Source organism: Balaenoptera physalus, assembly GCF_965194825.1.
Source record: "Balaenoptera physalus genome assembly, chromosome: 10".
NCBI lineage: Eukaryota > Metazoa > Chordata > Mammalia > Artiodactyla > Balaenopteridae > Balaenoptera > Balaenoptera physalus.
Window position 1 is genome coordinate 66817807 of NC_138889.1, and position 26705 is coordinate 66844511.

The 26705-nt window shown below is 44.1% G+C and overlaps 1 protein-coding gene and 2 long non-coding RNA genes across 6 annotated transcripts in view; 2 read left to right on the forward strand and 1 right to left on the reverse strand.

Annotated features, from left to right (window-relative positions):
- NRIP3 (nuclear receptor interacting protein 3) lies at positions 1–25496 on the reverse strand. Of its 3 annotated transcripts, none has more exons than XM_082478089.1 (9): positions 25473–25496; positions 21748–21922; positions 21146–21306; positions 7170–7331; positions 6551–6633; positions 4550–4689; positions 3514–3566; positions 3304–3398; positions 1–3004 (listed from the first exon to the last, which is right to left on the reverse strand). In XM_082478089.1, exons 1-9 carry the CDS (start codon positions 25479–25481, stop codon positions 2989–2991), a joined length of 894 nt encoding a protein of 297 aa, XP_082334215.1. In that variant the 5' UTR covers positions 25482–25496; the 3' UTR covers positions 1–2988. The 3 variants fall into 3 exon arrangements, with proteins under 3 accessions (XP_082334215.1, XP_082334214.1, XP_082334216.1); XM_082478088.1 differs by lacking the exon at positions 25473–25496 and adding an exon at positions 22785–22829; XM_082478090.1 differs by lacking the exons at positions 21748–21922; positions 25473–25496 and having other exon boundaries at positions 21146–21498.
- The window catches only part of LOC309668375, a 485025-nt gene that overhangs the window by 228439 nt on the left and 229881 nt on the right, over positions 1–26705 (forward strand). The gene's annotated exons all lie outside the window — the stretch shown is intronic.
- The window catches only part of LOC309668376, a 7437-nt gene continuing 2648 nt past the window's right edge, over positions 21917–26705 (forward strand). Inside the window, exons 1-2 of one of the 2 annotated variants that reach the window (XR_014268202.1) lie at positions 21917–22469; positions 26128–26283. This is a non-coding gene — a long non-coding RNA (uncharacterized lncRNA). Of the gene's footprint in view, positions 22470–25829; positions 26284–26705 lie in introns of those variants that run through there. The other variant, XR_014268203.1, reaches the window with a different exon arrangement.

The window sequence follows — 26705 nt, forward strand, 5'->3', positions numbered from 1 at the left end:
CAGAGGGGAAGATTTCACTTTATTGTTACATTAATCTCACAAATAAACTCAACACAGCCAGAAACACTGAGCAGATAAAGTGCCAATGCAGAGGCCTGGCAACAGAAGGAGGGAGGAATCCAGTTCGTCTCCTCCATGTGCCCAGCCTAGAAAGATATTTCTATTATACAAGAGTAAGGGCAGCTGACATACCAAGCAACCCATCTATAGACACTTTGAGCTAAGGAATAGAAAATCTTACCAGGTGGGGTCTGTGCAGGGCAAGGAAATAGAAAAGTCAGAAAACATTTTTTCCTCAAATATGTCAGGCATAGAAATACCAAACGACAAAGACTATTTTTCAAACTCCCTGTGTTTTATTTGGACATCTAATAAGGAATGAGAGGGTTACAGTTCTACAGGGTTACTTCTTGCTACCGCCTGTTTTCAGAACTGTGACCTGAGTAGACACTCTCTTCCCACACCCTCAATCAGAGGTACCAGAGAGAATTTTCTAGGATTCTGGGAAGAACTGACCTTCCCTGCTTAGCTAGCCAGCCTCAGAGAAGTGGACCCAGTGCTTCCTCATGAATATCAAGGAGATATGGGCTATCAGAGTAATCAACCTGGAAGCATTTAAAGAAAATTAATGAGGCTCAAGACTTCCTATAATTACCTTTAGACATCTTTAGGTACCTCTATCAAGCCTGAGGTTTAAAGCACAATTATTCAGTTAGTGAATTCAAATGATCTGACTGCATGGAGTGAGATTATGATACCATAAGCTCAGATCACCCCAACTGTCTCTATTCCAAAACTGGAAAGTCACTGACTGATTTTCAGAGGCCAGAAAGATCACTAAAGGCCATCTGATCAACCCCCTGATGCCATATAATCCTGAACTCGAAGGGTCAAAATCAGTGGCATCTTTCTAACACCTGAGAATTCCTGGCCTCACTTGGTCCACAGGGAATCCAAATAAGGATAAACCAGGCCAAGGAACTTCTAACATGCCTCACTTGTGGCCAAGAGTCAAGGCTCAGAGTGGAACTTTCTACTAGGGAAGAGGTGAAGTATTTCAACTCAGTCCTAGGATGAGAAGCAGGCCAAAGTGGTTCCATGATAGGTAAGGGAGGAGAGTGGAGAGGCCTCAGTGGAAAGGTGCAGGTGCCCCCATGTAAGAAAATGGGGGTAGTTTGAGGGGGTACTGAAGGCTGGTAACATGGGATCACCCCTGCTGAGCTTCAGATGTGGCCTCCCCTACTGTGGCTGTGCTTAGTTTTCCATCTTGCTTTCTCTGTAGAGGCTGATAAGAAGGGGGCCTGGGGTGATGCAGTGACAACTGGCTACAGTATGGCTGCCTAGTTGTTCAAATGGGGGTCACGTCACCAAGTTCCTAGTCTTTAGGGAGCTTCTGAAAAGCTGAAAACATTCAGAGTTCCAAAGAGTTGTTTGATAGAGACAGTTGCTTAACGCTAGACAAGATTGTTGGTGGGATCTGGCAAAGTTTGAAGTAGGATCATTAAATATTCGAGGAACTGCTGCTATGAACCAAGGGTAGACTTGGGAATCTCTTAAAGGGACACCCACAGCTGGCTATTTTTCTGACTTCTCTGAGCACATCTCTGACCAAACTGAAGGGGAGATTCCATTACAGGTATCTATGTGCCCAACTGACACCCCAACAGAAAGGCTTCAAGAAACCCCATGACCTCTTTGAGAGGGGTCAGGAAACACTGAGGAGTCAGAAAAAGTTGTTGTGAACTCTTGGGCAGGCTCCTGCCCTGCCTCTTTCCTTATACCAGGACAGAACTGAAGAGCTTCCCAACCCTCAATTCCCTGCCAGGAAGTTTCATTCCTGGCCCCCATCCCAGAAATGCTTCCCTAGGTAGGCTTTCCCACCAACTGATTCTATCCTTCTATTTTGGACCTGCTCTGGGTTTTTTCATCTCCTTTCCCCACTCCTGTTCCCAGCTACTTGAGTCTGATGCAGACAAATAACAGGCTAGGCAGAAATACTGACTGGATCTTGGGGTTATCAACATCTGACAATGATGCCCAGATTATTTACTGAAGCCTTCAATTCCATCTCAGAGAGTGGTTAATGTTCTTCTGTCTGTGAGTCCTTCCTCCTCCTCCCCTCCAAGACGTTCAAGGTGAGAAGCCACCTCATTCATCTTTATACCCATGGCTTTTAGGCACCAAGATAAGCACCTAAATGTGACAGTTTGGGTCAGGGGACTTCTAGTGGGCTTAGCACACAGGAGAGAGGGCTACCCAGATCCTCTGGCATCCATCCCCAAAGCACAGCCTTCTCCTACCCTGCCTTTTTACAAACCACCCCCCCCTTCACCCTCCTCTCAAGGCTTGACGCAACAAATGAGCATGAACATGGCCTTGGCCTTGGCTTGTCAGGTCTGAATTCTAGGTCCCCTCTGCCACCGACTCAGTATATGAGCTTAGACAATTCAATTGCCTCTCCAGACCTTTAAATGAAAGGGTTGGACTAGATGATTTCTCTGGGCTCTTTCAGATTAATTCATACTTGAGAAATCAATGAATGAATTAGAAGAAATTCTAATTCTGAGCCATAGGTACCCTGCATCTCTTTGAAATAGCTGAAAGGAGGTAAAGGTCAGACACTTTAACTACAGGAAAAGAAGCAAGTGTATCTATGGAGAAATAGAACCTGGCAGTCCCTATACTTGACTAATAAAAGCAATTTCCTTGAAGAAGCAGAGAAATAGGCCACAAGTGAGACCTGGCAGTGTCAAAAAGGTCTATAAATTAAGTGATCAAAGGAGTAAAAAACAATGGCTATAACCAGACAAGATCTCTAAGCACAGACTAAAATCTAGAGAGGTCTGGGTGGGAAGGACCCCCTGGAGCTTCTATTAGAGGGGAGGACTTGGTCCAAAGCAAGTTGCTACTGCATTTGGTTCAAACCCAGTTTTCTTAATCTGTCAACCTGGTATGTGTGCACACGTGCAGACATGCTGCAGGCTGTAGTTATGCTTCTGAAGTGCTGAAATGAGAAAGAAATAAAAGAAATGATACCAAATTCAAAGAAGTTAGACTGAAGGCAAGTACAATTTTAGTTTAAAAGCTACTCATCTTCCCCACCACTCTATGCGGTATCATCACTGCTCATTCTGAAATGTGGGCTATAGAGTTTTGTGGGATTGTGAACTCTGGGGGTGAGGAGGGGTATACTTGTGGTATGACTGAAGGTCAAAAGCAGGATACAACCCAATATCCTGTGTGAGAACCCCTCCAGTTAATGACCAATGGATTTTACTTGACCTGACCCATTTGGGCACTCACTTGTCTTCATTCAAGGAAACTGTTTCCTCAAAAGGGATTTCTTGCTTGTCTGTCTTCCCCATGATCAGCCGGTGCTTATCCAAGTTTATGATACACTGAAAACAAAGGAGAATCACTGGTTACCGTCAATGATCCCACTATGGGGTCTCCATGTAAGAGGACCCTTGCCTCAGAGAAGAAGTACCAATGGGAATGTAGAATCAATCCTACCTTCAGGGATCGGAGAGTCTGGAGACCAAGGGACAAGTTTTTCTCATTGTCCTCTAATAAAAAAAATTAAGATTTAACCATTTTCATGTTGGTTTAGAAGTCAGCCTTATCACCATTAGGTTCTATGCAACCTACCTTCCTTCCTTCCTTCCATCCATCCATCCATCCATCCATCCCATAAACATCTGTTGAGCATTTATTATATTAAATAATTTCCCCAAATCATTATAGTTAAAAGGTGGGGCTTCCCTGGTGGCGCAGTGGTTGAGAATCTGCCTGCCAATGCAGGGAACACGGGTTCGAGCCCTGGTCTGGGAGGATCCCACATGCCGCGGAGCAACTGGGCCCGTGAGCCACAACTATTGAGCCTGAGCGTCTGGAGCCTCTGCTCCGAAACAAGAGAGGCCGCGATGGTGAGAGGCCCGCGCACCGCGATGAAGAGTGGCCCCCACTCGCCGCAACTGGAGAAAGCCCTCACACAGAAACGAAGACCCGACACAGCCAAAAATAAACATAATAAATAAATAATAAATAAAAAATTAATAATAAAAAAAAAAGGTGATAGAGTCAAGATTCAAACTGAAGTCTTTTTAACTCTAAAGGACAAAGGCCTTTGGACAAAAACCAGGAACTTAGAGTACTCTAGAATAGAGTACATGAGGGAAAGTATAGGAGTTGGTGGGAAATTATGAAGGGATTTATGGCAAAGGAGTAAAAGGATCTTGCCCTCTACCTCCAACTAGCCCACAGAAAGCTCTCAGGGGCCATTTTTACTGGCACACAGAAATGTTTGTTTTCTTACCCCTTGAATTTTTTTATTCTCTCAGTGATTCTCAACATGTCTTGAATGTAGCTCAAGGCCCATCTGGTACTTCAGAAGGCAAAAACTGGGACAAGATTTATAGTACAAAAAAGTGGAAACCTGGGATTTTGAAGAAGTCAATATTTACAGGCATAAAATCCCATGAGGGTTTGGTGGAAGGAGGGAGAGGGTTTAACTTAGGGGTCCATAGGTCCAGTCCCCCATTCTACTCACCAACCACGGCTGCTGGGCAGTCCAGGTGGAGGGAGCCCAGTGTGATCACTAGGTGCTCAATCTGGCCCACTACTTTCAGATGTCGGGGTAGAGAAAGCTTCTCTCCTTCATGCTTGTGAGATCTGACATGCTCCTTGAGTCTGCACAAGAGAGGAAATACCAGAATCCCCTTGGCAGAAGTTTCTGGTGGAATCTGGCAATGCCTACCTTCTGACACACAGCTGGAATTTTCCAGAGATTTCCTGGGTTAATTTACCAAAATGAAATGCTAGTCTACACTTCTTGTTTCAGCACTTTATCCTAAACATGCCAGGAGATATAAAAAACTAAAGATTCAGCTCCTGTTCTCAAAAAGCTATGTCACTATCTGCACTGGTGGAATATGAGAGTTGACACACTCAGAGAACCCTTTTCTGCATCTCAACATCCCTACCTATGTGCAAGGCAATTTAGTTAACATATCCTTTTATCCATCTGTGGGTAACAGATCTCAGAGAAGGCAGGTAAATCCTAATTTTAGAAGATGCTTTGTTCAGCGTCTAATTTTCTCTTTGTCTATTTCAGTCTATCCTCATCATTTAGTCTTAGGCTATAAGGATGGTGGAGGCAGGTACTTATTTGTTAAGTGCATTGATATTGGCATCAGCAAGGCATATTGTGGAGAAAGTCCTAATTAATTTAACTTGTCTATCTAGGGGAGGAAGGCAAGAACAGCACCAAGGTTTCACACAGTTATGTAAGCTGACTGGAACAGCTAGCACCGAGCTATTATGAGTTGGTGGATAAATACTTAATTATGGACTTTCTGTGCCAATACTTCTGCTTTACTCCATTTCCTCTCTTCTGGTGTTATACCCCACCCAAAAGAAAAATAATTGCAATTTTACAGACGGTTATTAATTCCTCCGGAATCATGGCAGTCTTCTGCCTAATTATGCACCAGGACATTATTAGTCTTTCTGGAAACATCATGTTGCACTATAGCTCATCTCTTCACCACATAAAAAGCTCAGGATTCTTCTCATAGGAGCACTTGTGTCCTTGCACTCCCCCCCCCACCCCACCCCATCCACCGCCCTAAACAACAATGCACAAAACCCATAGAGCCAGCTTCAAAGAGTCACAGTGGTGGTGAGGGGCGAGGAGAAGTTAGAAATGAGAAGGAACAGAACATGTGGCAGAGGTCACTGATTATACAAATCAAGACTTGTGCAAGCCCTGCCTAAGAATAGGGATATTTTGAAAGTAGCTTAAAATGGGCCATTATATCTACCCTAGTGATTGTTTCAATACAGAGATTTAGGCTGGGGAATGCTTTGTTGTACTTAGGGCTAGAGAAGTGGAAAAGGATATTGGGTTGATCCTCCCATTTCTGGGCTAGACCTCAGGGCCCATCTAGTACTTTGGAGGAAAGAGAAGGAAGAAGAAAGGAAATAAAAGTACAGATTGAGTGAAAAGGAGGAAAGATACAAAATGGCTTTCTCTGACTAAAAAAGAGGGAGAACCCAATTCCAGCTGTTAAAGAACTGAAGATATTCAATATATGAGGTGTCTGCCTCACACCCAGTCCCCAGCAGGGGCAGCAGTAAGATCTGGTTTTACCTGTTATTTGCAGAGAGGAAAGGTACTAATCACCCCTGTGATGGTTCAGGCCCAACAGCAATAGCAGCTCTATTCCACGGTCTCACTGATGCTTCTTGGGACAGGCAGTGTGGACTCCAGAAGGACCCCAAGTAAGCTAAGGCCAACCACATCCCTGATTTTACTTCTCTGGGGTACACCAGCAGGGCAGATCCTTCTAACTTGTTGTCTGGGCAGGGCACAAATCAGGATCAGGGCATGGCATGCAATGAGCCAAGGATCTCATACTTTCTCATTCCAGAGCCCAAAGGTCTTTGCTCAAAACTTAATTGGTGGGAGTTAATGGAAAGCCTGGACTTCAAAATAAATTTAAGCAAAGAGTGTATTAGCATCTGACTTCTAGCACAAGTGGCTACTTACCCCAGTCTGTCCACACAGGCTGAAGAGATGAGATTATACTGACAGCCTGTGTCAACCAAGGCTTTCACATCCTTTCCAGCACACTGTGGAGAAGAAACATACTGTTCAATAGGAGCCAGAGAAGCAAAAGGGAAGGGAGATCCAAAGAGCAAGCAGCAGATGTCATATGAAAGGCAGGGTTGGAGAGCATCCTCACAATTACGGGTTGGCAGTGTCCCATCTTTATCCATTGTTGAGTCTCCTTTGAGGGGTTCTTTTTCCTGCTGGATCTAGAGCTTACAGAGGATCCCAAAGGACTTTGGGTATTTCATTCTATACACCAAGTGGCTCTTAATTTTGTGTGTGTGTGTGTGTGTGTGTGTGTGTGTGTGTGTGTATCACATACTCCTTTGCAAATCTGATGAAACATTTAGTCCTTTTCCCCACAAAGATGCACATGCATACAAATTACTGCATATATTTCCAGTGTTGCATGGAGTGCCCCCCTTAAAACTCATTTATGAATTCCATGATAAGACCCACATTCTATACAATTTGGAGAAGAGGGCCCCATTACTGGGATAATGGGCCCAAATCCTATTCTCCAGAAAACCTGGAAAAGCTATTCTCAGAACATTACCTGGCAAGAAACCAAAATCATGTCATCATCCTCAGACTTCTTTAGCCCCTCAGACTTGGCATGATTGAGTTTGTTGGTCTTGGAGGCCCAAGGGACACGACTGCTTCGGAGCTTTGACAGGTTGGTTTCCATGAGGCGCCTCTGCAGAATGTTATGAGGTTGCTTGAGGAACAGAAAGCAGAGGCTTCTTAATGACAGGTCATTTCCCCCTTCTCTCATTATCCCCCAGGTGCTGCAGAAATAATGAAGGAGCTGCCCATAACTGAGCTCCATCTTTGCTTCTTATTTATTCTTCCTTCAAGTAGGGACTTCGTGGGTATTATCAGAGCAGGAATTATAAACCAATTTGCAGTAGGCAACCCTGAGTGAATGAAAGAGCAATGTGGGACCCTGGGAAATGCGGACAGGGCTGACAGTCCATGGCTAAAGAGAACTAAGGGACCCTTGTGATTTGTACTACCTGGGCTTTCTGCTTTCCCTTCCCTTACAAGGGCATTTCAGGAGGAAAGTGGCCATAGTCTATGTGGAATAAATGTATCTTTCCAGGGGACTTATAGAAAGGGCAGCTAATTCTCACAGGCCAAAGAAACCTTCTTAGCACTGGTTTTCAGGAGTTCTGCGTACTTCTATTTCAAGTCTCACTCCCTCACAGTATTATCCTTTGGACCCAAATACATGTGCCTTGGTGACTTGGCTCTCCTGTGGGCTGAGTTATCCATGGGTGGATGAGGTAGGAAGACAGGGATTCATACCTGCTGCATAACCCTCTTAGGAGACACACTTTAGAACCTGGCAGATCCCAGAGGAATCATCCTTACTGTTATCCTCTGGACCTCAAGGAGCATAAGGCTCCTCCTGCCATGTGCTTGTCATCCATTCCCGCTCTCTTCAATGGGCCAAAAGTGGAGTATAAAAGGGACAGAAACTGACCAAGAAGCAGGGGACTTAATTAGACCTTATATCTGTGCCAGGATACCTAAGGTTAGGGAGAAGAATGAGGAATATGAAATCAAGTCTGCTCTTTGATAGAGCTTAGGAGAGTTACTAGGGCAGATATATCTATGCTCTATTGTTTCTACTCAAAGTGGCCTCCAGGAAGTGTAAGCCACCTCTTAAAGTCATTTGACCTGAGAAATTTCTATACAAAAGCATATTATTCCTAGTTTACAATAATATTGAAAATTCCTCAAAGGATGGAGTCTAACCCCAAGTTTCTATGTGACACATACTAGATGGCATTCCAATTCTAGGGGGGAAGAGAGTTACTCCTAGAAGCCCAGAGCCTAGAACCTTCCCCAGGAAGGGGGTAGAAGTGCAGGAGGTCTTCATTTCCACCATATTACAGATTTCTGAGGAAGAATGGAGTCAGAGCCATGACTCGCTGTAACCCTGGTGAGGCGAAGAAATGGTTTCCCAAAATACACTGATTCTTGGCAAGGCAGATTTTAAATTAGTATCCTTGGGAAAAGGAGAGAGAGGGGCATTTAAAAGAAAATGAGAGCTTCTTAACTTGACAAGGAGCTGGAGGAAGTGCTAACTCTGATTTCCTGATTGGACCCTGGGAGAATGCTTTGCTCCTCAAAAGAAACAGAAATTCTTCATTCTTATCTCTCTCACTAATAAGCCTAGATTCATACTAAAGCAGGTGTTTGTTTCTGTCAGGTCCATGCTTAGCATGACCAACTCAGATAAGCTGGATTTGTAGAACTGAAGACTGGAAGGGACTTCAAAGGCCATCTGAACAAAGCCCTCCTAACCTAAAGTTCGAGGCTTTCCTTCTACAGTGGTCTCGCCCAACACCACTTCACCTGGTTATTCTGAATCTTGAGAGGAGTCTAATCATCACTGGACAGATCAGGCAAACAAGGAAGGTTCTGAAATCGTTTTCCTTGAAGTCATCTCTCTTTGAATTTTCCTACTCTACCCTTTCTCCACAGGCTATACACATACTCAAAGTTCTCCCACACTGGGAAGAAAACTCCTCCACAAACCCTCAGACCCTGCCTCCTCAGTGCCACGTCCTAATCACAACCCTGCCTTAAACGGTCTTAAAAAACGGTCGAAATCACTAGTCTATTTCCTGACATCCTATATTTTCTTCACTAAAATCACTTCTGATCCCACAACACCAATAACGATCTCCTAATTTCCAAATCCGACAGACATATTTCAGCCTTCATTTTACTTGACTTCTCTAGGGCGTTCGGCCCTGCTGACTATTCCTTTATTTAGTAACCCAAAAAAGGTTCAAACATAATACATCTTCAATATAAAATATTCAAATGTCACTTTAGTATATACAATTAAAAGGGAAAGTCTCTGCAACCCTTCAAACCTTCTCAGTTCTACTCCCTACAAAGAACAACCATTAAATTTAGAAGTATATCCTTCCAAAAATTTTAATACATCTACAAACATAAATAAAAACAGGATCATACTGTAACACTCTTCTAAATTTTTAAATTTTTGTTTAATATATGAAAGGCATTTTTCTATGTCAGTACATATAATTCTTTTCATTCATTTTTATAACTAGGAGTCTTCATAGTATAGTTCGGGAGTTGAAAATTCACAGCCAATAAACTCATATGAACCTCAGAGATGCTTTTCTGTAGCCATTTAATTATGCCCTTATGTTTGTTTGTTTGTTTTTTTGGCCACACCACATGGCGTATGGGCTCTTAGTTCCCTGACCAAGGATCAAACCTGCACCCTCCGCACTGGAAGTGTGGAGTCTTAACCACTGGACCACCAGGGAAGTCCCTGCCCTCATGTTTTAAATGACAACGTAACTGCACATTTACCTCTGCTCCCAACGAAAATTTCACTAAAATGATAGTCAAGGAACAAGAAAGGCCTAAACCTACAAGAACAAAGAGAATAGTAAAGTAAGCAACAACAATAACAAAAAAAGAGATTTTGACAAAATTTTGGAATCTAAAAAGCAGACGAAAAACTGGTAACTGACCTAGACTAGAGAAAGCTAAGTGCCTCACACCATTTTACTTCATGGAACACTGGAGTGACAGAGACTGCCAGTTGCTAATTAAAATCCATGATCTCCTCTTCTTTCTGGACAGATACCTAGATTATGTTTCCCAGCCTTCCTTGTAGTTAGGCAAGGCCATATGACTGAGTTTGGCAAACAGAATGTGAGTAGAAGTGACACACTAGGCCTGACCTGTAAACCTCTCCTGTGTACACTCCTCCATATTCTTTTCCACTTGTGACGGGCTGGAATGGAGATGACCCTTAGGGTAACCTTCCTGGAGGTAACATGTTGAAGACAGAAGAGCCACTCACTGTCAGCCTGGGTCCCTAAATGACTACATGGAAGAGGGCTGTCTTGTTGCTCTTTCCACTAGAACTGTTACCTAAGAAAAAGTAAACTATTATATTTGAACTATTTTATACTTGGGGGTCTAGCTGTAAAAGCAGTTTTCCTACTTAAACTAAAACCCTGGAAAAGCTGAGGAATTAGAGGTATTAGAACCTCTACAAATGGAGGGTATGATTAGGGTTGGAAAGAGATTAGTATAAAGCCTGCATAAGACCCCTACTTGATCCAGACAACTGGGAAGAATGCCAAAACTTTATTCTTTTTGTAAGAGTAAATCAAAAGACTCTGGTTGGTTGACAGTTTGGCTAGGCTTAGAACAGATTCCTACAGCAGCTAAGAATGAGGGTGGAGTGCCATACTATACCAGAACTGAAGAATATGAGTTGAAGGGCTCACATGGAGCCTTGCATAATGAAAGATAAAAGACCCAAACCAAGATTTCACATCATCAAGAATTTTTGGAATATCATGGATGACAAAGATTCCAAAAGTTTCCAAAGAGAAAAAGATGATTTCAAATACAAAGGATTAGGAACCAGAATTACATAGGACTATTCAGTGGTAATAATGGAAGCTAAAAGACAATGGAATGATACTTTTAACAAATCTGACAGCACATAATTTCTAAACCTAGCCAAGCTATCAATTAAGACTCAGGGAAGTTATTTCCCAAGAATCCTTAAAGCAGCTTCTGAAGGATATACTCCACCAAAGCGAGGGAAACCAACAAACAAAGAAAAAGCATAGGATCCAAGAAATAGAGTATACAATAGAGAAGAGAAACAAGGGAAATTCTGAAAATGGTGTTGAAGGAAAAGTCCAGGATATTGGCTGTGTAGTGGGCTTTGAGAGCAACCAGTCCAAAATGAAATGGGAGGATAGAGCACTCCAGGAAGGATGTCTCCAAGAAAAAAAAAAAAAGAACCTGCTAGATCATCTGCAGTTTTAAGGTACTTGGAGGAGATTTAAATTTTATATAGAAAATTAAACAAAGGGAAAAAACTAGGCAATTATTAATTTTGATAAAAATAAATATTTGTATGAGAAAGGAAACATAATTATGGTATAGTATTTGACTCAGCTGTGAATAATATGAATATAGTCATAATAATGTAAGCAGTAAATGCTGATTTGACCCCAAATAGCTATTTAATTGTTATTAACATATTACAATATTAATATAGTAGGAGAGGGAACATGATGGGAAGGTATAAGATAATTAAGGAACAGTTTAAGTTTTTTAAGTTTTAAATTATATACATGTGTTTTTTGATAAAAAGTAAATTTTAAAAATATACCCTATACATTAAGAAAGCATACAGCCATAAGAAAAGCCAACTTATGATGGCTTAAATGGAGGTGTATTTTTTTCTCACATAACAAGAAGATTGGAGGTAGGCAGCTGCTGGCATTAATTCAGCAGCTTAACAACTTCAGGGCTACTGTTTCCGTAATTCTCTTGGATACTCCCTCATGGTCATATGATGGGTGCCCCAGCTCCAGGCATTACATCCACATCTAAGGAAGGAGGAAGGGACTCTGTGCCATCTATCCTTTTTATCAGAAAAGCAAAAGCTTTCCCAGAAGTTCCCTCAGCAGTCTTCTGCCTATATCTTCTTGGTCAGAATTCCCACAGCCACTTCTAACTGCAAGGGGGTTTGGATGAATTTAGCTTCTGTGTAGAAGAGTCAGGTAGATAGAAAAGGGCTGAAAATGGGTGATGATTTAGCCAACTAACAGTGTCTGCCAAATCATGCAAAAACTGAAGTGTGTGTACATGTGTGCACATGCACATACATGTGTGCACACACACGTACATGCACACATCAACAGTGTAACTTAGGCAGATGTAATGTCAGGTTACCCCATAACCAACCACCTTAGAACCTATTTTTTTTACATCTGCCCTACTTTATGCATTTTAAAATAGCACATCATCTATAGACCTATGAGTCTGTGGTACAAACATACCTCAATTTATTTAACTACTAATGGACATGTAGATTATTTCTACATGTTTGCCATTAGAAACAATGCTTCAATAAACTCAACATTCCATTTTTTTGAAACTCTCCTCCACTGGCTTCTAAAACCACTTTTCTGTCTATTCTGCATCTGTCTCATTTATTGGCTCCTTTGCCTCTGCTCATTTCCAAAATGTTAGTGTTCCTTGTTGCTCTATCTTAGGTCCCTTTCTCACTCTACAAAACCTTTTAGGGCAATCTTATCTGCTTTCATTGTATAAATTACTACCCTTATGATGATGACTCCATCTCATGCCCAGCCCTCACTTCTGAGTTTCAGACCCATAGAACCAACTGCCTCTTTGAACTTCTCCACTTAGACACCCCACAGGTACTTTCAAACTTAACTTGTCCCACTGACTTTCCCACAAAACTTGTACTTTCTCCAGTATTCTCCATCTTGGTGAGTGAAATTCTGCCTCTTTAACACCTTGTAGTTTCCTCTCCATTTCTGCTGTTATCGCTAAGTTCAAATAATCTCCTAAAACATTATGTTCATGGTCTCCTTCCCCTACAGTGGCTCCCTTTCCAGCTGTATCAAACACAAAATACTCAATTTAGCATTTAAGATCTTCCACTAATTCATCCTCCTTCCCAGTCTTATCTTTAATCCTCCATGAAGGCGTTCTACTTTAGCAAAAGGAGCACTTATCACATACTACCTTGGGCAAATCACTAATCTCTCTAAGCATTACTTTTCTCTCAGTCTCACCTTCTTCATCAGTAATCAAAGAGGTTTGAGCTCCAAAGTCCTGTTCTATTTTAACATTCTGGATTATTCCCTTTACACCAACCTGGTAAAACGGCATCACTACACGCCCATCCATTCTTGATTCTTTTCTTTTCCTAAACTTCCATCCCAAGTATAGATAGTCCCCAACGTACAATGGTTCAACTTATGATTTTTCGACTTTGTGATGGTGCAAAAGTAATACACGTTCAGTAAAAACTGTACTTTGAATTCTGATCCTTTCCCAGGCTGGTGATACGCAGCACAACACTCTCTCATGATGCTGGCAGAGGCAGCAAGCTGCAGCTCCCAGTTAGCCTCATGATCACGAGGGCAAACAACTGATACACTTACAACTATTCTGTACCCATACAACCATTCTGTTTTTTCACTTTCTATACGGTATTCAATAAATTAGATGAGATATTCAACACTTTATTATAAAATAGGCTTTGTGTCAGATGATTTTGCCCAACTGCAGGGTAATGTAAGTGTTCTGAGCACTTTTTAGATAGGCTAGGCTAAAATACGATGTTCAGTAGGTTAGGTATATTAAATGCATTTTCAACTTAACAATATTTTCACCTTACAATGTGTTTATCAGGATGTAACCCCGTCGTAGGTCGAGGAAGATCTGTACTGTTGCTACTTCCTCCAAAACTTATCTGGTATCGATCTACTTCTCCTCATCTTTACTGCTTCCAATCTAATACAAGCCACCATCATCTCTTATCTGTGCTACAACAGCCTCCTAACTTGTCTTCCACCTCTTCCTTCACCCTTCTCCAAATCATTCTCTACACAGCAACCAGAGTAAGCTTTTAAAAATATAAGTGAGATAATACATTCCCTTACTCAAAAGACCTTCAATGGCTTCTCATTGTTCTTCAGACAAAATTCAAACTTCCTACCACAGTCTATAGAGCTCTGTGCCATCTGGTCCCTGTCTATCTTTCGAACCTCCACATACCTACCATATACACACCACTCTACCCTTTATTCATCCACACCTCCTTGCTCAAAAACTCTTTCCCATTCTAATGCCCTTGCACCTGCCATTCCCTCTGCCTGAAATGTTTTCCCCTAATATTTCAAATAGGTAGCTTGATCTCATCTTTCAAGTCTCAGCTCAAATATCACTTCCTCAAAAACATCTTCCCTGACCATACTATTTAAAGTAGGCACTCCACTTCTTTAGTTACTAACATATCCCACTATTCCTTTCAGAGTAATTATAAGTCCAGAGTTATTTTGCTTATCTAGTTGTTTATTATTTCACTCCCCAACTAGAGTGTTAATTTCACAAGGGCAAGGACCTTCATTGTCTTGATCACAGCTATATCCCCAGCTCTTAGCATAATACCAAATGAATAAATCTCTACCCTTTACTTCTTCAAAAAGCCTTTCTTGATTAATATCATCCAGTTCTTTCCTTCAGAATCCCTTCAGTACATAGTTTGTACTACTTGCATTCCCATTCATTGACTGTTGCTTTGTAAATATGCTTAAGTGGTTTATTTTTCTGTTTATTGAAATATTGCCTTTCCAAGGGCTATCTTCTACTTTCCAGGTGTACTTCAAGATACACAGTATTAGTTAGATAGGTGCTGCAGGTACTCTGGTGGCCTTTTGGACATAGCTATGTCATCTTCCTGACATGGATCCTGCTTTATGCTTTAGCTCAACAAGGCAACACTAAGCAGTCACAGGTTCTCTATTGTTCCTGCAGTGTGGCTGCTAAACCCTAACCAGCATTTAGGCATCTAAATCCTAAGCGGGCAAACTCAAATGTGCTGCTTATCACCATCGGGAGCTTCTGAAAGAAATGGGCACAGTGGGCAATGCTGTGTTCCAGGTAGACATAGCTGAGGTTCCTCAATCTAGAACCCAGTCTGATTAAATATCTCTTCTAACCAGGCTGTAAAGTGGGAAGAAAAGTGAGGTGAGAGGAAACAGGCTATACGGCAGGATACCACAGAATCACGATTTGAGCAAGAACTTCTAAGGCCACCTTCTCAATCCCTTTACCTACGCTGCATTGAATCCAGACAGAATCAAACTAATAAATTTCTGTGGTCCATAGAATGAATCAGACTGGAAAATAGGAGAAATTATAGAAGTCTGCTTTCTTTGTAGCATTTACTCTCAGAGGAGAAACCCAAGGTTTCTAGCTTCCAATAGAACTACAACTAGAACTACTTAGAAATAGGGGTCAGCAAATATGGCCCACAAGCCAAACCCAGCCTGCTGCCCATTTCTGTAAATAAAGTTTTATAAGAACACAATCAGCCCCATTTGTTTATTGCCTATGGCTGTTTTGCATTACAACAGCACAGCTGAGTAGTTGAGACAGAGACTGGCCTGCAAAGCCAAAAACAATTACTATCTGCTCCGTTACAGAAAAAGTTTGCCAACGCTTGACTTAGAGTATTGTTTAAACTATATATGCTTTGGAGTCAGACAGAGCTGAGTTCAAGTTAGTAACCACCTTGCAGAGCTTTTGGGAGGATGAAATGAGATGGTTTTTACAAAGCATTTAATACCGTGTCGGGTATAAAGTAAGCACTCAGATTTTAATAATTATATGTATGTGTACATATGTATTTTAAATTCTCATGCTCGGCTTAAAATTGAAGCTGACTACCATTCACTTCCTTTTTCTTAAAAGGGCATGAAATCATCTTACTCCACTTTCGTCCTCATGTACAGTTTGTAGACAGACATGGGCTCCTGATTGACTCTCACTTCAAGCCCAATATACACATCTCTGTCTGGTCTTGGAAGTCTAAAAGGGCACTAATATCTGTGCCTTCTCTTCTTTATTTGCTAGCTGAATATACAACACGTGACCCTTTCTACACCACAGGAACATAGACAGATTGTCCTTAGGTTTACTGCTGCTCAAAATCACATGGAATCTACCTAAGGCAGTCTGTCACATTGCCCCAGGACTTCTGTGTTCTGTCTCTTTGCCTTTGCCTTATGACCCAACAGACATGTTATTTCAAAGAGAACAGCCTTATTCCTGATTGTTACCTGCTGGTGTGAGATGGTGGTTTCTCAACCGCCCATGGCAGACTGCATTTTTGTTACAAAGGATTCACACAAGAGCAGGGAATTCAACCAGATAACCTGTAAAGTTCTTCTTACGCTGAGGTTCTATAGGGCACACTCAAAGCAGCCTCCTCTCCATATAATCTCTTAGTCAGTTGACTCACCAGGGAATGATGAAACTCTAGTCGGATGTTGGTCACCATCACTATTGTCGCACCAGACCAGAGTAATCACTGCTTCCACTGAACTCCTCCAGAGCTTATTGACTATAATATCTTGACAACTACCATAGGCTTCCTGGTGGTATTATTTACATTTTCATGGAACTATCTATTCAACATCTACAACTGAATAGCTAATAGACATCCTAAACTTAACTTCTTCAAGAATCAAATTCCTGATTCTTATTCCCTATCCCTAACCCACTCCTCTTGTATTCTTAGCCATCTCAGTAAATGAGAAACTTTATTCTTCCCATTGCTAGATCAAAAACCTTGAGGTCATTCTTGACTACTCTTTCTTTCAGATCCTTAATCCAATCTCTCAACTAAACTTGTCAGCTCTGTCTTCAAAATAACCTGAGGGTCTGATCTTTTCTTGTCCCCTTCACTGCTAGCACACTGCTCTGTGCCACCATCAACTTTCACCTGGATTACTATCTAACAGCTTCCTAACCAGTCTCCCTGCTTCTACTTTTGCCCTCTATAGTGAAATCCACACAGTAGTCTACTTTGTGAAATAAGTCATGTCGTGTCACCCCCTGCATAAAATTTTCCACCAGTCCCATATCAGATTAAAAGTCAAATATCTGTACAATGATCTATAAGGCCCTAAGTAGTTTGGCCTCCCACTATCTCTCTGATGTTATCTCCTATCGACCTCCTGTTGCTCACTTTGCTCTGGCCACAATGGCCTCCTTACAGTTTTTTAATCACATCAAGCACACTGACAATTCAGGCCTTTGCACTTGCTGTTCCTTCTGCCTAGAACATTCTTCTCCAAGATATTTTGCTCTCTCATTTCCTTCAGTATCTTGTATAATGTAATCTTATCAGACAGGCCTTCCCTGACCACCCTAGATAAAATAACAAGGCTCTACTCCATCCTACCCTGGCCATTACACTCCCTATTCCCTTATCCTGGTTTATTTTCTCCATAGCACTGATTACATCCTGATATATTATATATTTACGTGATTTATTTTCTGCCTTCTCCCCCCCACAAGAATGTAAGTTCTGTGAGGGCAGGAACTCCGTTTTGGTTCACTACTATATCTTCAATACCTAGATTATGCCTGACATGTAATAAGTGTTCAATAAATATTTGGGGAATAAATTAATTAATTGGTCCTATCCTTCCCCCTAATCTATAAACTCATTGTACAGGTAAACTTTGCTGTCTTCTTCTTTGTGGTCCTAGCACCTAGCATTGTGTCCTGAACATAGCAAGTGTTCAAATAATGTTTGCTGTAATTAGGATTCTATCACGGCTCTGGAAATCTTCAGTTTGCACTAGATCCTGATGTTATACTGGTATTTCATGCTCCTCTTCTAAGACTCCCAAGTTCTCTGGTCCAAAATCTATAGCACTATGGATGTCTTGTGGCATTATGAATAACTTATCTACAGGATACCACCCAGGGCTGCCCTCATTGACAGAAATTCTGATCAGGTAGATCAGATACTAAGAGTACAGGGCTAGTTATTTCATGGTCAGTTGGCTTTGCTGTGTTCCACCATCCTTCCCCCCAGCCTTCTCCTAATTCTAGTGAGTTTTGCTAAAGCATTTGGCTAGAAGCAGAATCAATCATATATAGGAAAGCAAAACTGTCTTTCTATTGCTGAATAAGTAAGGATATAGCCTGATGGTCAGTAATATTGTCATATAGGAAAGACAGCATATTATCCCATGACATGACTGTTTTTAAAAATTAAAAAGTCCTTACCTCAATGAGAAAAACAGTTACGAACCTGGTAGCTAAAAGAAAAGAAATTAGAATACGCAAAACTCCAAGAGTGATTTTTTTCTCTACCCTCATCAACTAGAAAAATAATAATAAACGAAATAAGATATTACTCACTCATATCTCTGATTTTGGTTCTTAATCTAATACACAAAAAAGAGCACAAGATAAAAGGACAAAAATAAGACAACCAGACATAAGAAATAAAATTAATTTAGACTTTGTAGCAGCCAACTACACACAAACAGGAAAAGGGCAAAGGCACCTCCCTAGGGCCAAGAGAACAAGAACACACTTGACTGCCTATGGATGCTCTTTGCCAATCCAAAAAAAGTTGGCAGGCTGGATTCAAATAGTGAACGTTACAGAAACAGCATGGTAAAAGGTAGATAATTCAGAAAACTCAGCAGTATAATTCTAATATAGGTCACTAGTAGGAGGGAAACAACCCACATCTTCTCACTGGCACAAACCCCAGAATCAATTAAAACTAATTTGTCCTTTCCCCCCTATCTCCCTCTGGTGCCATCCCTTCCCTTTTCTTGTCCCTCTTTTATTGAGTTTGTACTATAGATTTATACAGTTAATTTTTGTATCCTCAAAAATTTCACTTTGGTGAGAGAACACTGAGTCAGCACTGGTCTACACTACCAGATATATCCATAAAGTGAAGTGATACAGTATTTCTAAGGTTATTTCTAAGATTATCCTGATCCAGGAGCATAAGTTCCAAGAAAGCTTAAGCATGCCACCTCACCCCAGTACTCAGAGCTCTCCTAGCCCTATCTCAGTCTGCCTTGGCATCTGTGACCTGTTCTAGCTCTTCCGTGCAATCACTTGCACATTACAGGTGTGAGAACAGTGAGAGAGGGACATCAACTCATGGCAGTGGGGGGAGGCAGGGGAGAGAAGCTGTGAACCATGGTTCAGGGTCTCACAATAAACTGCTGTGTGTCACATCCACGGCAATAACCTGCTTCTTGAGGAAGCGTCTTCCTTCCAGCCTACTGCCTATGTTCTATGCTATCAGTTCCTGTGTGGCTCAGCTAAGACAGACTGGATTTAGAAAAGCAGATGGAGTTCTTCCTACACAGGATGAAGCAGTATAAAGAATGCTAGGCAGAAGAATGGAGAGGCAGTTCCTCAGGGCTAGGAAATTCCTTGACATCCCAGGACAACCAAATGTCAATCATATCTTAAATCCAGCATGAAGGGAAACAAAATTCCACATTGTACTTATTTTCCTATTACTGTTTATTGGCTGAGGCTTCCAGGAACTAGGATTATTGTGGCAGGAACTAGGATTATTGTGGCCTGAAGGTAAGAAGACTTGAACCTGATTTGCTAAATGAATCTAGACTGTAGTAAAGTGAAAGGAGGGAAGAAAGACAGTTATCGCTTTTCTAGGAATACATTTCAGTCACTCACCACTCTGAGTTAGCATGAATCAGATTAACTATCCTGTGGCTTGTGCAGGTAAAATACCTTTTAAAAAACAGAGCAGGATAATTGAGTAGACATCCCCTGTACAATAAATAACTAAAAATGATTCTCTATCACAATGGGGGAGGGCAAATCTGATCTTGGTATCTATGTGTCATTAGAGTTGATTTAAAAAAACGAAGAAGAAGAAGAAGTAGATTCAGCAGCTCTGCCCTCCATACTCATCTTGTGGCGGGAAATGGCAATTTCAGTGGCCCAGGCTGACACCCCCCTTCCCTGACAAATTAAACATTCCAAAAGCTCAAAAAATACTGGAAAAATTAAACAGAGCATCTACTTCATTTAAAAGACATTTAAGTAATGCTTCATAAATTATTGCCTAGATGAATGAAGTGATCGTGAAATTCAAGAAAACAAGTTAAACTACAAGAAAATTCCAGATAAAACTACAAAGCTAAACATCAATTTGGTCCAGTGACTTAAATACAAGAGTCAGATACAGTTCTTTACACTAGTAACCCTTAGGCCCCCATAGGATCCCTCCTATAGATAGAGGACAGTACGGTCTTTGAACTCAGACCTCCAGTCCTGGAGTTTCTCCTTCTTAATGCCAAGAACAACCCTGCTAGAAAAAAAGACTGCGCCAGCCCCAGCTCCAGCTCCACACGTGAGCCGGCTGATGAGCTGGAGCAGCCTGGCCTCCTTCCCCTATCCACTCTTTGGGGGTGGAGTAGCAGGAGAGGAAGATGATGCAGAGAGGTTTGGGGCTCAGGAAACCTTCAAGGTCCACCCTTTTTCTCTCCCCAACCCCCGCCCTCCTGTTGGAAGGTCAAAGGTAGATGAGATCAAAATCAAACGGAGAAGTAGATTTTGCACAGGGGGGGAAACGGATTCAACAAAACTCAAGTGGATCCGGATGTGGTGACTGCCCAGAAAGCCCCCTTCCCACTTCGTTCTCTCCTTCTCACACCACTTAGGAGTCACCTCTGTCTGGGTCACGGGCCCGGCCAAGCAGCCTGGGAGGCAGCGGGAGCTACCCTGGCTGCGAGGCTCAAGCCCCAAGCAATCAAACTCGGTATTGCGAAAAATGGGAAGGAAAGGGGACCTGAGGGCAAGAAGGCAGGGCTGGGTCTCTTCTACTCCAGAGGAGAGACACGGAGGGAGGAAGCTGCGCTGAAGGGAGAGCGAGCTGGAAAAGCTACGACGGAATCCCGAGAGAAACTAAAGCAGGGGGATGCTGGATGGAGAGGAATCCGAAACAGAGCAACAGCTAGACAGCCGACAGTGGCCGGCGGCCGGCGGGGGCCCGGCCGCTGACTCAGTGAAAGCTGCAAAGGGCGGGCCCCGGGAGACCTCACAGCGCGATGGTGACGGGCCGCCGCGCGCGGGGACCCCGAGGCGGGCGCGGCCGCGGGGGCTCACCGTGTCCTTGGACGAGCCCAGCTTCTTGAGGCCGTCCAAGGGCAGCAGGTCGGCCGAGTCCTTGTGGATGAACTGCACGGCCTGCTTCATCCGGCGCTGCTGCCGCAGCGACGCCGCCTCCCGCCTGTCCGTCTCCTTGCGGCCGCCCTCGGTGAGGAGTCCTGAGTAAAACATCGCTGAGGCGCCCGCGGCCCAGCGTCCCGGTCGCTGCCTGATCCTCAGCTGCCCTCAGCCTCGAGCTTCTCCAGCGCCGCGAGAGCCGCGCGCCGCCTTTTTTATAGCCGAGCGTGACGTCACTGGGAGCAGCCAGTGTACACGCGGGGGGCGGGGCCCGCACAGCGCCCCCAGCCTGCGCGCTGCTTCCCAGCGTCCCGGGCCGCTGCCCACCCCCGCACCACCCCGCTGGGGCACAGGGCTGGAGAGGAGGAGTGGCGCTGGCGAGACTGACTCCGAGCACCAAGGTCTACCGCGGCAGCTTTACCCAACCGGTCCCTCGCGTTGTGGGTGCCCCGCATCCCCTGGACCGAGATGAGGTGTGGGGAGGCCAACGCAGGAGCGGCCTCTCCCACGGCAGCCGCCGCCACCTCCTGGTCCCCGCTCACCTGTCCACGCCGTGGCCGACCCCGGGATCACCGACAGCCGGGCCATGCCCCGAGTCCTGCCGCCTGCGCCGCTGCTGCTCGGCTTCACCAGTTCCCACTTTCGCGCCCCTCCTGGAGCCCTAGCGCCCAAAGCCCCGGCTCCAGAGGACCGGCGGCGCGCTCCGAAGTTGGATTGCTAGGGATTTCTCCAACTTCAGATCGGTCCCCACCCACCAGGCCCACGTGATTGGGGAGGGGGCAGCCCCTGCGGGCCGGCCGGAGTCGGCCTTCCGGGGACCCTCCCTCCTCCCTGCTCCCTCTGCCCGCGGACCCAGGACCCGCGCATCCGAGCCAGGGAAGCAGGGCTTGGTGGATGCCTGCGGGTCACCCTGGGGCTGAGGAGTGGCGAGGGTCCCCGCCTCCGCGCGACTGCACACGAGTGCGAGCCCTACATCTGCTCTTCGGAACACCCGGCAGAAAAGCATGTTTTTCTCAGCCAACACTCGGGCTCTCTCCAGCATGACTCCGGGAGCAAGTGGAACCCGGTTTTCTTTGTGAATCTGTCATACTCTCAAGCCATTCCAATCGGGCCTTCAGGCATCCTGGGTCCTGGCCTCGACGTTGTGACTTAGTACAAACCACGTTTTCCACCCTAGAAACTACCACCACTGCACTCTGCCACCACATCTCACAGGAGCAGGCATGAAATAGAAAGATCTGCTCCCTGAAGAGAACCAACAAAAGTAAGAATAACGACATTTACTGAGCCTTTACCATGCACCAAGCACCAGAATAAATACTTAAAATGCAGTCTCTCATTGAATCGTGGCAACAACTTATGAGATAGTATCATTATTCCCATTTTACAGGTAAATGTCTGAGACCTCCTAACTGGTCTCCTGAATGTGCCTTGGTTCCCTTCCAATCCATTGTTCCCTGCTGCCAGAGTAATCTTTTTAAACTACAAATGTGATCATCTCACCTCCCTGCTTAGAGCACTACAAAAGGCTTCCTATTGCTCTCAAAAGACCCATATTCTTGCATGGTCCGCCCCACACCTGCATCTCCACTCTGTACTTCAGCCTCATGAGCCTTCTTTCCTCCAGTTCCTTGGAGGAGCCATTGTCCCTCTTGCCAAATGGCTGACCTTTGAATATCCTGTTCCCTCTGTGTGGAATGTCCCCTCCAAACCTGTGTAGTAAACAGACCTCAATTCCACTGTCATGTCTTTAGGAAAGCCTTCTCTAACCTCCCAGAGGGAGTGAGTTCTTCCTACTTATAAACTACGCATCTCTCCTGGACGTTCCACTTTTTTTGGTGGTAGTGGTGGGGGCGTTATTGGTTGTTTGGTTAATATTTATTTCCTTAATTAACTGTAAGCTCCAAGAAGGCAACTGAGTCCATTTTTTGCTTACCATTGAATCCCTAGCTCACAGAAGGCGCTCAGGAAATACTAGTATAAGTACAGCAAGAAGTTAAGGTCTTATCTGAGGAAAGCAAGAGGTAGAGCTGGGATTTTAACCTCAGACTGTCTGCCCCCAGAACCTGTGCTGGACTTCCTAGACCTGGAAGGGCTGGGTTTGACCTTGCTTCTTTCCCTCAGTTCCTGCCTTCAGCACTTGCCCTAGATTCAGAGCTCACATATTCCTGTGGGGAAATAAATCCAGAAGGTCAGAAGGCTGCTCACCTGGCTTCAAGGAAGCCCCAGGGATTCCCTGTCCCCCAACACACATTGAGCGCACAGCCTCCTGGAGGGGGGCAAAGGGGGGATGGGATTGCAGTTCACCTTCCAGTTCCCTGGCACACTTCCAGCAGTGAACAACAGTGGCTGCCCTGGGCCTTTCTGTCCTGTCGCCTGGATCCCTGCCTAGTCACTCCTCCAGGCCTGAGTCACCCAGGGAATGGTGAAAGACAGCCTTGCCTTGTCTCTCTAGGATAGGTGCCTCTGAGCTCAGCAAAGCATCAGGACAGGTCCAAAAGTGAGGGCCCCTGGGGCTCCGGCCAGGACAGCTGCTTTCCTCTGAGAGGAAGCCAGGCAGGCAGATTCCAACTCCCCATCCGCAGGCAACTCAGCTCAGTCTTGCAGCCTTTTTGTTGGGGGTGGCCCGACAGAAGAAAGGGACTCCTTTCATAGTGAGATTCCCCCCACACCCCTACCCAGAAAACCAGGAGCTGAATGTCTCTGATTGAACCGGAATTTGTCCATATCAAGTGTTACGGGAAAATAAATAGAGCCTTGGCTGGAGCTGAGAGTCTTTTTGTGAATGCAGAGCTCTTTGCTAATAGTGGGATTTGTGTTCTGCAATTGGATCTATGGACACAACACCTACTGGTCCCCTCATCTCTCAGAGATCTTCCTCAGCCAGACAGATAGCATCACTGCTCTTAAGCATGGGGCAAGGTGTGAGGCCAACCCCACTCCCTGTAAACACCCTATGAGTTTCTGCAGACTGCAGACCTCTGGGCAGTTTATCCCGTTTGACCAAATGACTTTGAGCAAGTCACTTCCTACCTCTAAGCCTCAGTTTCCACATCTGTAAAATGGATGCAGCAAGATTGCTTATAAAATTGGGCTTTGTAAATTCTGGAAGGCTGTACCAAGGAAAGATCATTATTAATTCTCCATATAGCCAACCTCCCCTGCCCCACTGACCCATCTAGAAAAAACTATAATATAGTTGTTAAAAGCACAGGTTTTGGAGTTTGATACACTAGGTTTGAATCCCTGCTCTTCTACTTACTAGCTATGCAACTAGTAAGTTACTAAGTTACTTCACCACTCTGAGTTTTAGCTCCTCATCTAGAAAATGATGCTAGTAATGTATCTACCTCTCAGGGCTGCTGTGAAGATTAAATGAAATAATAATACACATAGCACACTGTGGCATGTAGTAAGGGCTCAGCAGAAGGTAGCTACCATAATTACCAGGGACAGTCTCAAGATTGCTGAGCCTCAGAATGGGCCCTGGTCTATGCTTCCTCCAAGCCTCCCTACAGACCTGAGCATCTCGCCCCCTCCCTGGAATCAAGGTCTCCTGGGGTAGCAGCTGGCCTCCTCTCTTCCTCTCTCTGGTGTCTCTGGATTCTGAATTTACCATGTGAAGTAAATTCTGTTTTAAATTCTGTTCTAAAATCCTCAACATCCTGCCTTGGCTGTTATAGAGGGTACGTCCTGGAAAATTATGCTAGATAAGCTGATGCTGTTTCAGTTAGGATTTTATTCATGTTGTTCTTATTATAAGTGACAGGAAACTCAGCTGAAAATTTCCTAAGCAAAAATGAAAACTTTTTGCTCCTGAAACTAACACGATATTGTAAATCAACTATACCTCAATTTTTTTAAAAAAAGGAAAACTGTCCCCTTAATTTAAAAGTGCAGGGGTTTCAGGCATGGCTGAATCCAGGGGCTCAAACAACATTAACAATGTGTTTCAACTCTAAGCTGATGCCACTGTAGGCCGGTTCTTCTAGTGTGATGGCTGTCAGCAGCTCCAGGCTTATAATCTGTTCACCTAGAAACTCTCTTTTGGGTCTTCAGGTAACAGGGAGACCTCTGAGAATGGTCTACAGGATGAGTGCTGGGGGTGAGAGTCCAGAAAAGTAGATGAGAAGATTAGAGGAGAAAGAGGAGATAGTCAAGGAACTTTCATCCCCCTTCCCTTCCCACCCATGCATATTTTGCTCTGACTTTGCCCTTGGGCACACCCTGGAAGTAATGGCCACTGCCCATCTCCCCCTTCACTCACCATCTCCATCCTTGTAGCTGCAGAGTCCCCTTTTTCCTCTGGTGCCCTCAGTACCACTCCAAATCCCTCTGGCAGGAAGATTCTTCAAACAGCTGTCCCCTGCAGGTGTTGTATGTCTACCAGGATCTCTGGCTACACGTTGCCCCCAAGTTGACACCCAGCCCTGAAGACTGTCGACTTTGGCAGGTTAAGGCAAAGACAAGCGTTACCTCTGTCTTCTTCCTTCAGGGTAATTGCCAGTGTCACCATAGCCTCATAAAACAAGACTGATGGCAGACCCGCTGGTGTTTTCCAAAGTTGGCTGGGTCTTTTGGATCCATTCCTGTCAGCAGTGATTTTGTTTCATTTCCTGGCATGAGAACAGGATGTAATCTCAAATAAGATAGTGAAAGAGGACAGAAAAGTGGGGGGGAAATCTCAGTATCTCAAGCGAGAATGTCTGGTGGAAAGAAGCTTGGCATTGAATCGCAGCTCTGCTCCTTGCTTGCTGTGGGACCATGGCCAAGTTTTTGCAGCTCTCTGAGCCTCAGTTTATCAATCTGGCCCGGCTCTGTGTGGTTTAAATAAGATAACATGTAAAGCAAAGGGCCTGGCACAAAGTGAGCCCTCGATAAATATGAGTCCTTTTCCTCTTTCCTTCCTCTGTCCAACATAGGTAGAGAAACTATGGAGAAAGGGCGAGAACCAGAGGCCAGGGGAGAGCTCTACCGTCTGGAAACAGACCTGTAAAGATGGCAAGCTTCTGAGAATTCGGCACAGCCTTGGCTTGACAGGCCGGCTCCAAATCTCTTTCTGTCACATCCAGCCAGAGGTAAGAGGGCCTGCAGGGCAGCTCAGCGCACCTGGTTACCTCTGTCTACCTCAGGAGCATGGAGGCCTCCACTGCCTTCCCCCAAAGGAACTAAGCATGTGGCTTGGGTGTGACAGTGACAGGTCAGTGGCCCTCACTGGGCAAGCTCCGGCTTGTGGGCAGTGGCAGCAGAGAGGCCAAGGGCTCTGTGCTTGGGCGTGCAGACATCTACACACCACACACACTCACACTCACACAGCATTCACTGACGTATTTTCACACAGCTCTGCACTGCCTGGGGAGATAAGTCCTTGTGATTATTTTTAAAGGTTTTATTTGGAAACAATTTCAAACTTACCAAAGTTTGCAAAAATAAAAGCAATACAAAGAACACCTGTATATTCTTTAACCAGATCATTAACATTTTACTCCTTTGGCTATGT

Coding starts and splice junctions, on each gene's coding strand:
- NRIP3 (XM_082478088.1), bottom strand. CDS start 22,814: ATGAGGCTGAAGTACAGAGTGGAGATGCAG. Junction 21,923..22,784: donor AGTACAGAGTGGAGATGCAG/GTGTGGGGCGGA, acceptor AGAAATCCCTAG/CAATCCAACTTCGGAGCGCG. Junction 3,399..3,513: donor AGACTCTCCGATCCCTGAAG/GTAGGATTGATT, acceptor CTTTGTTTTCAG/TGTATCATAAACTTGGATAA.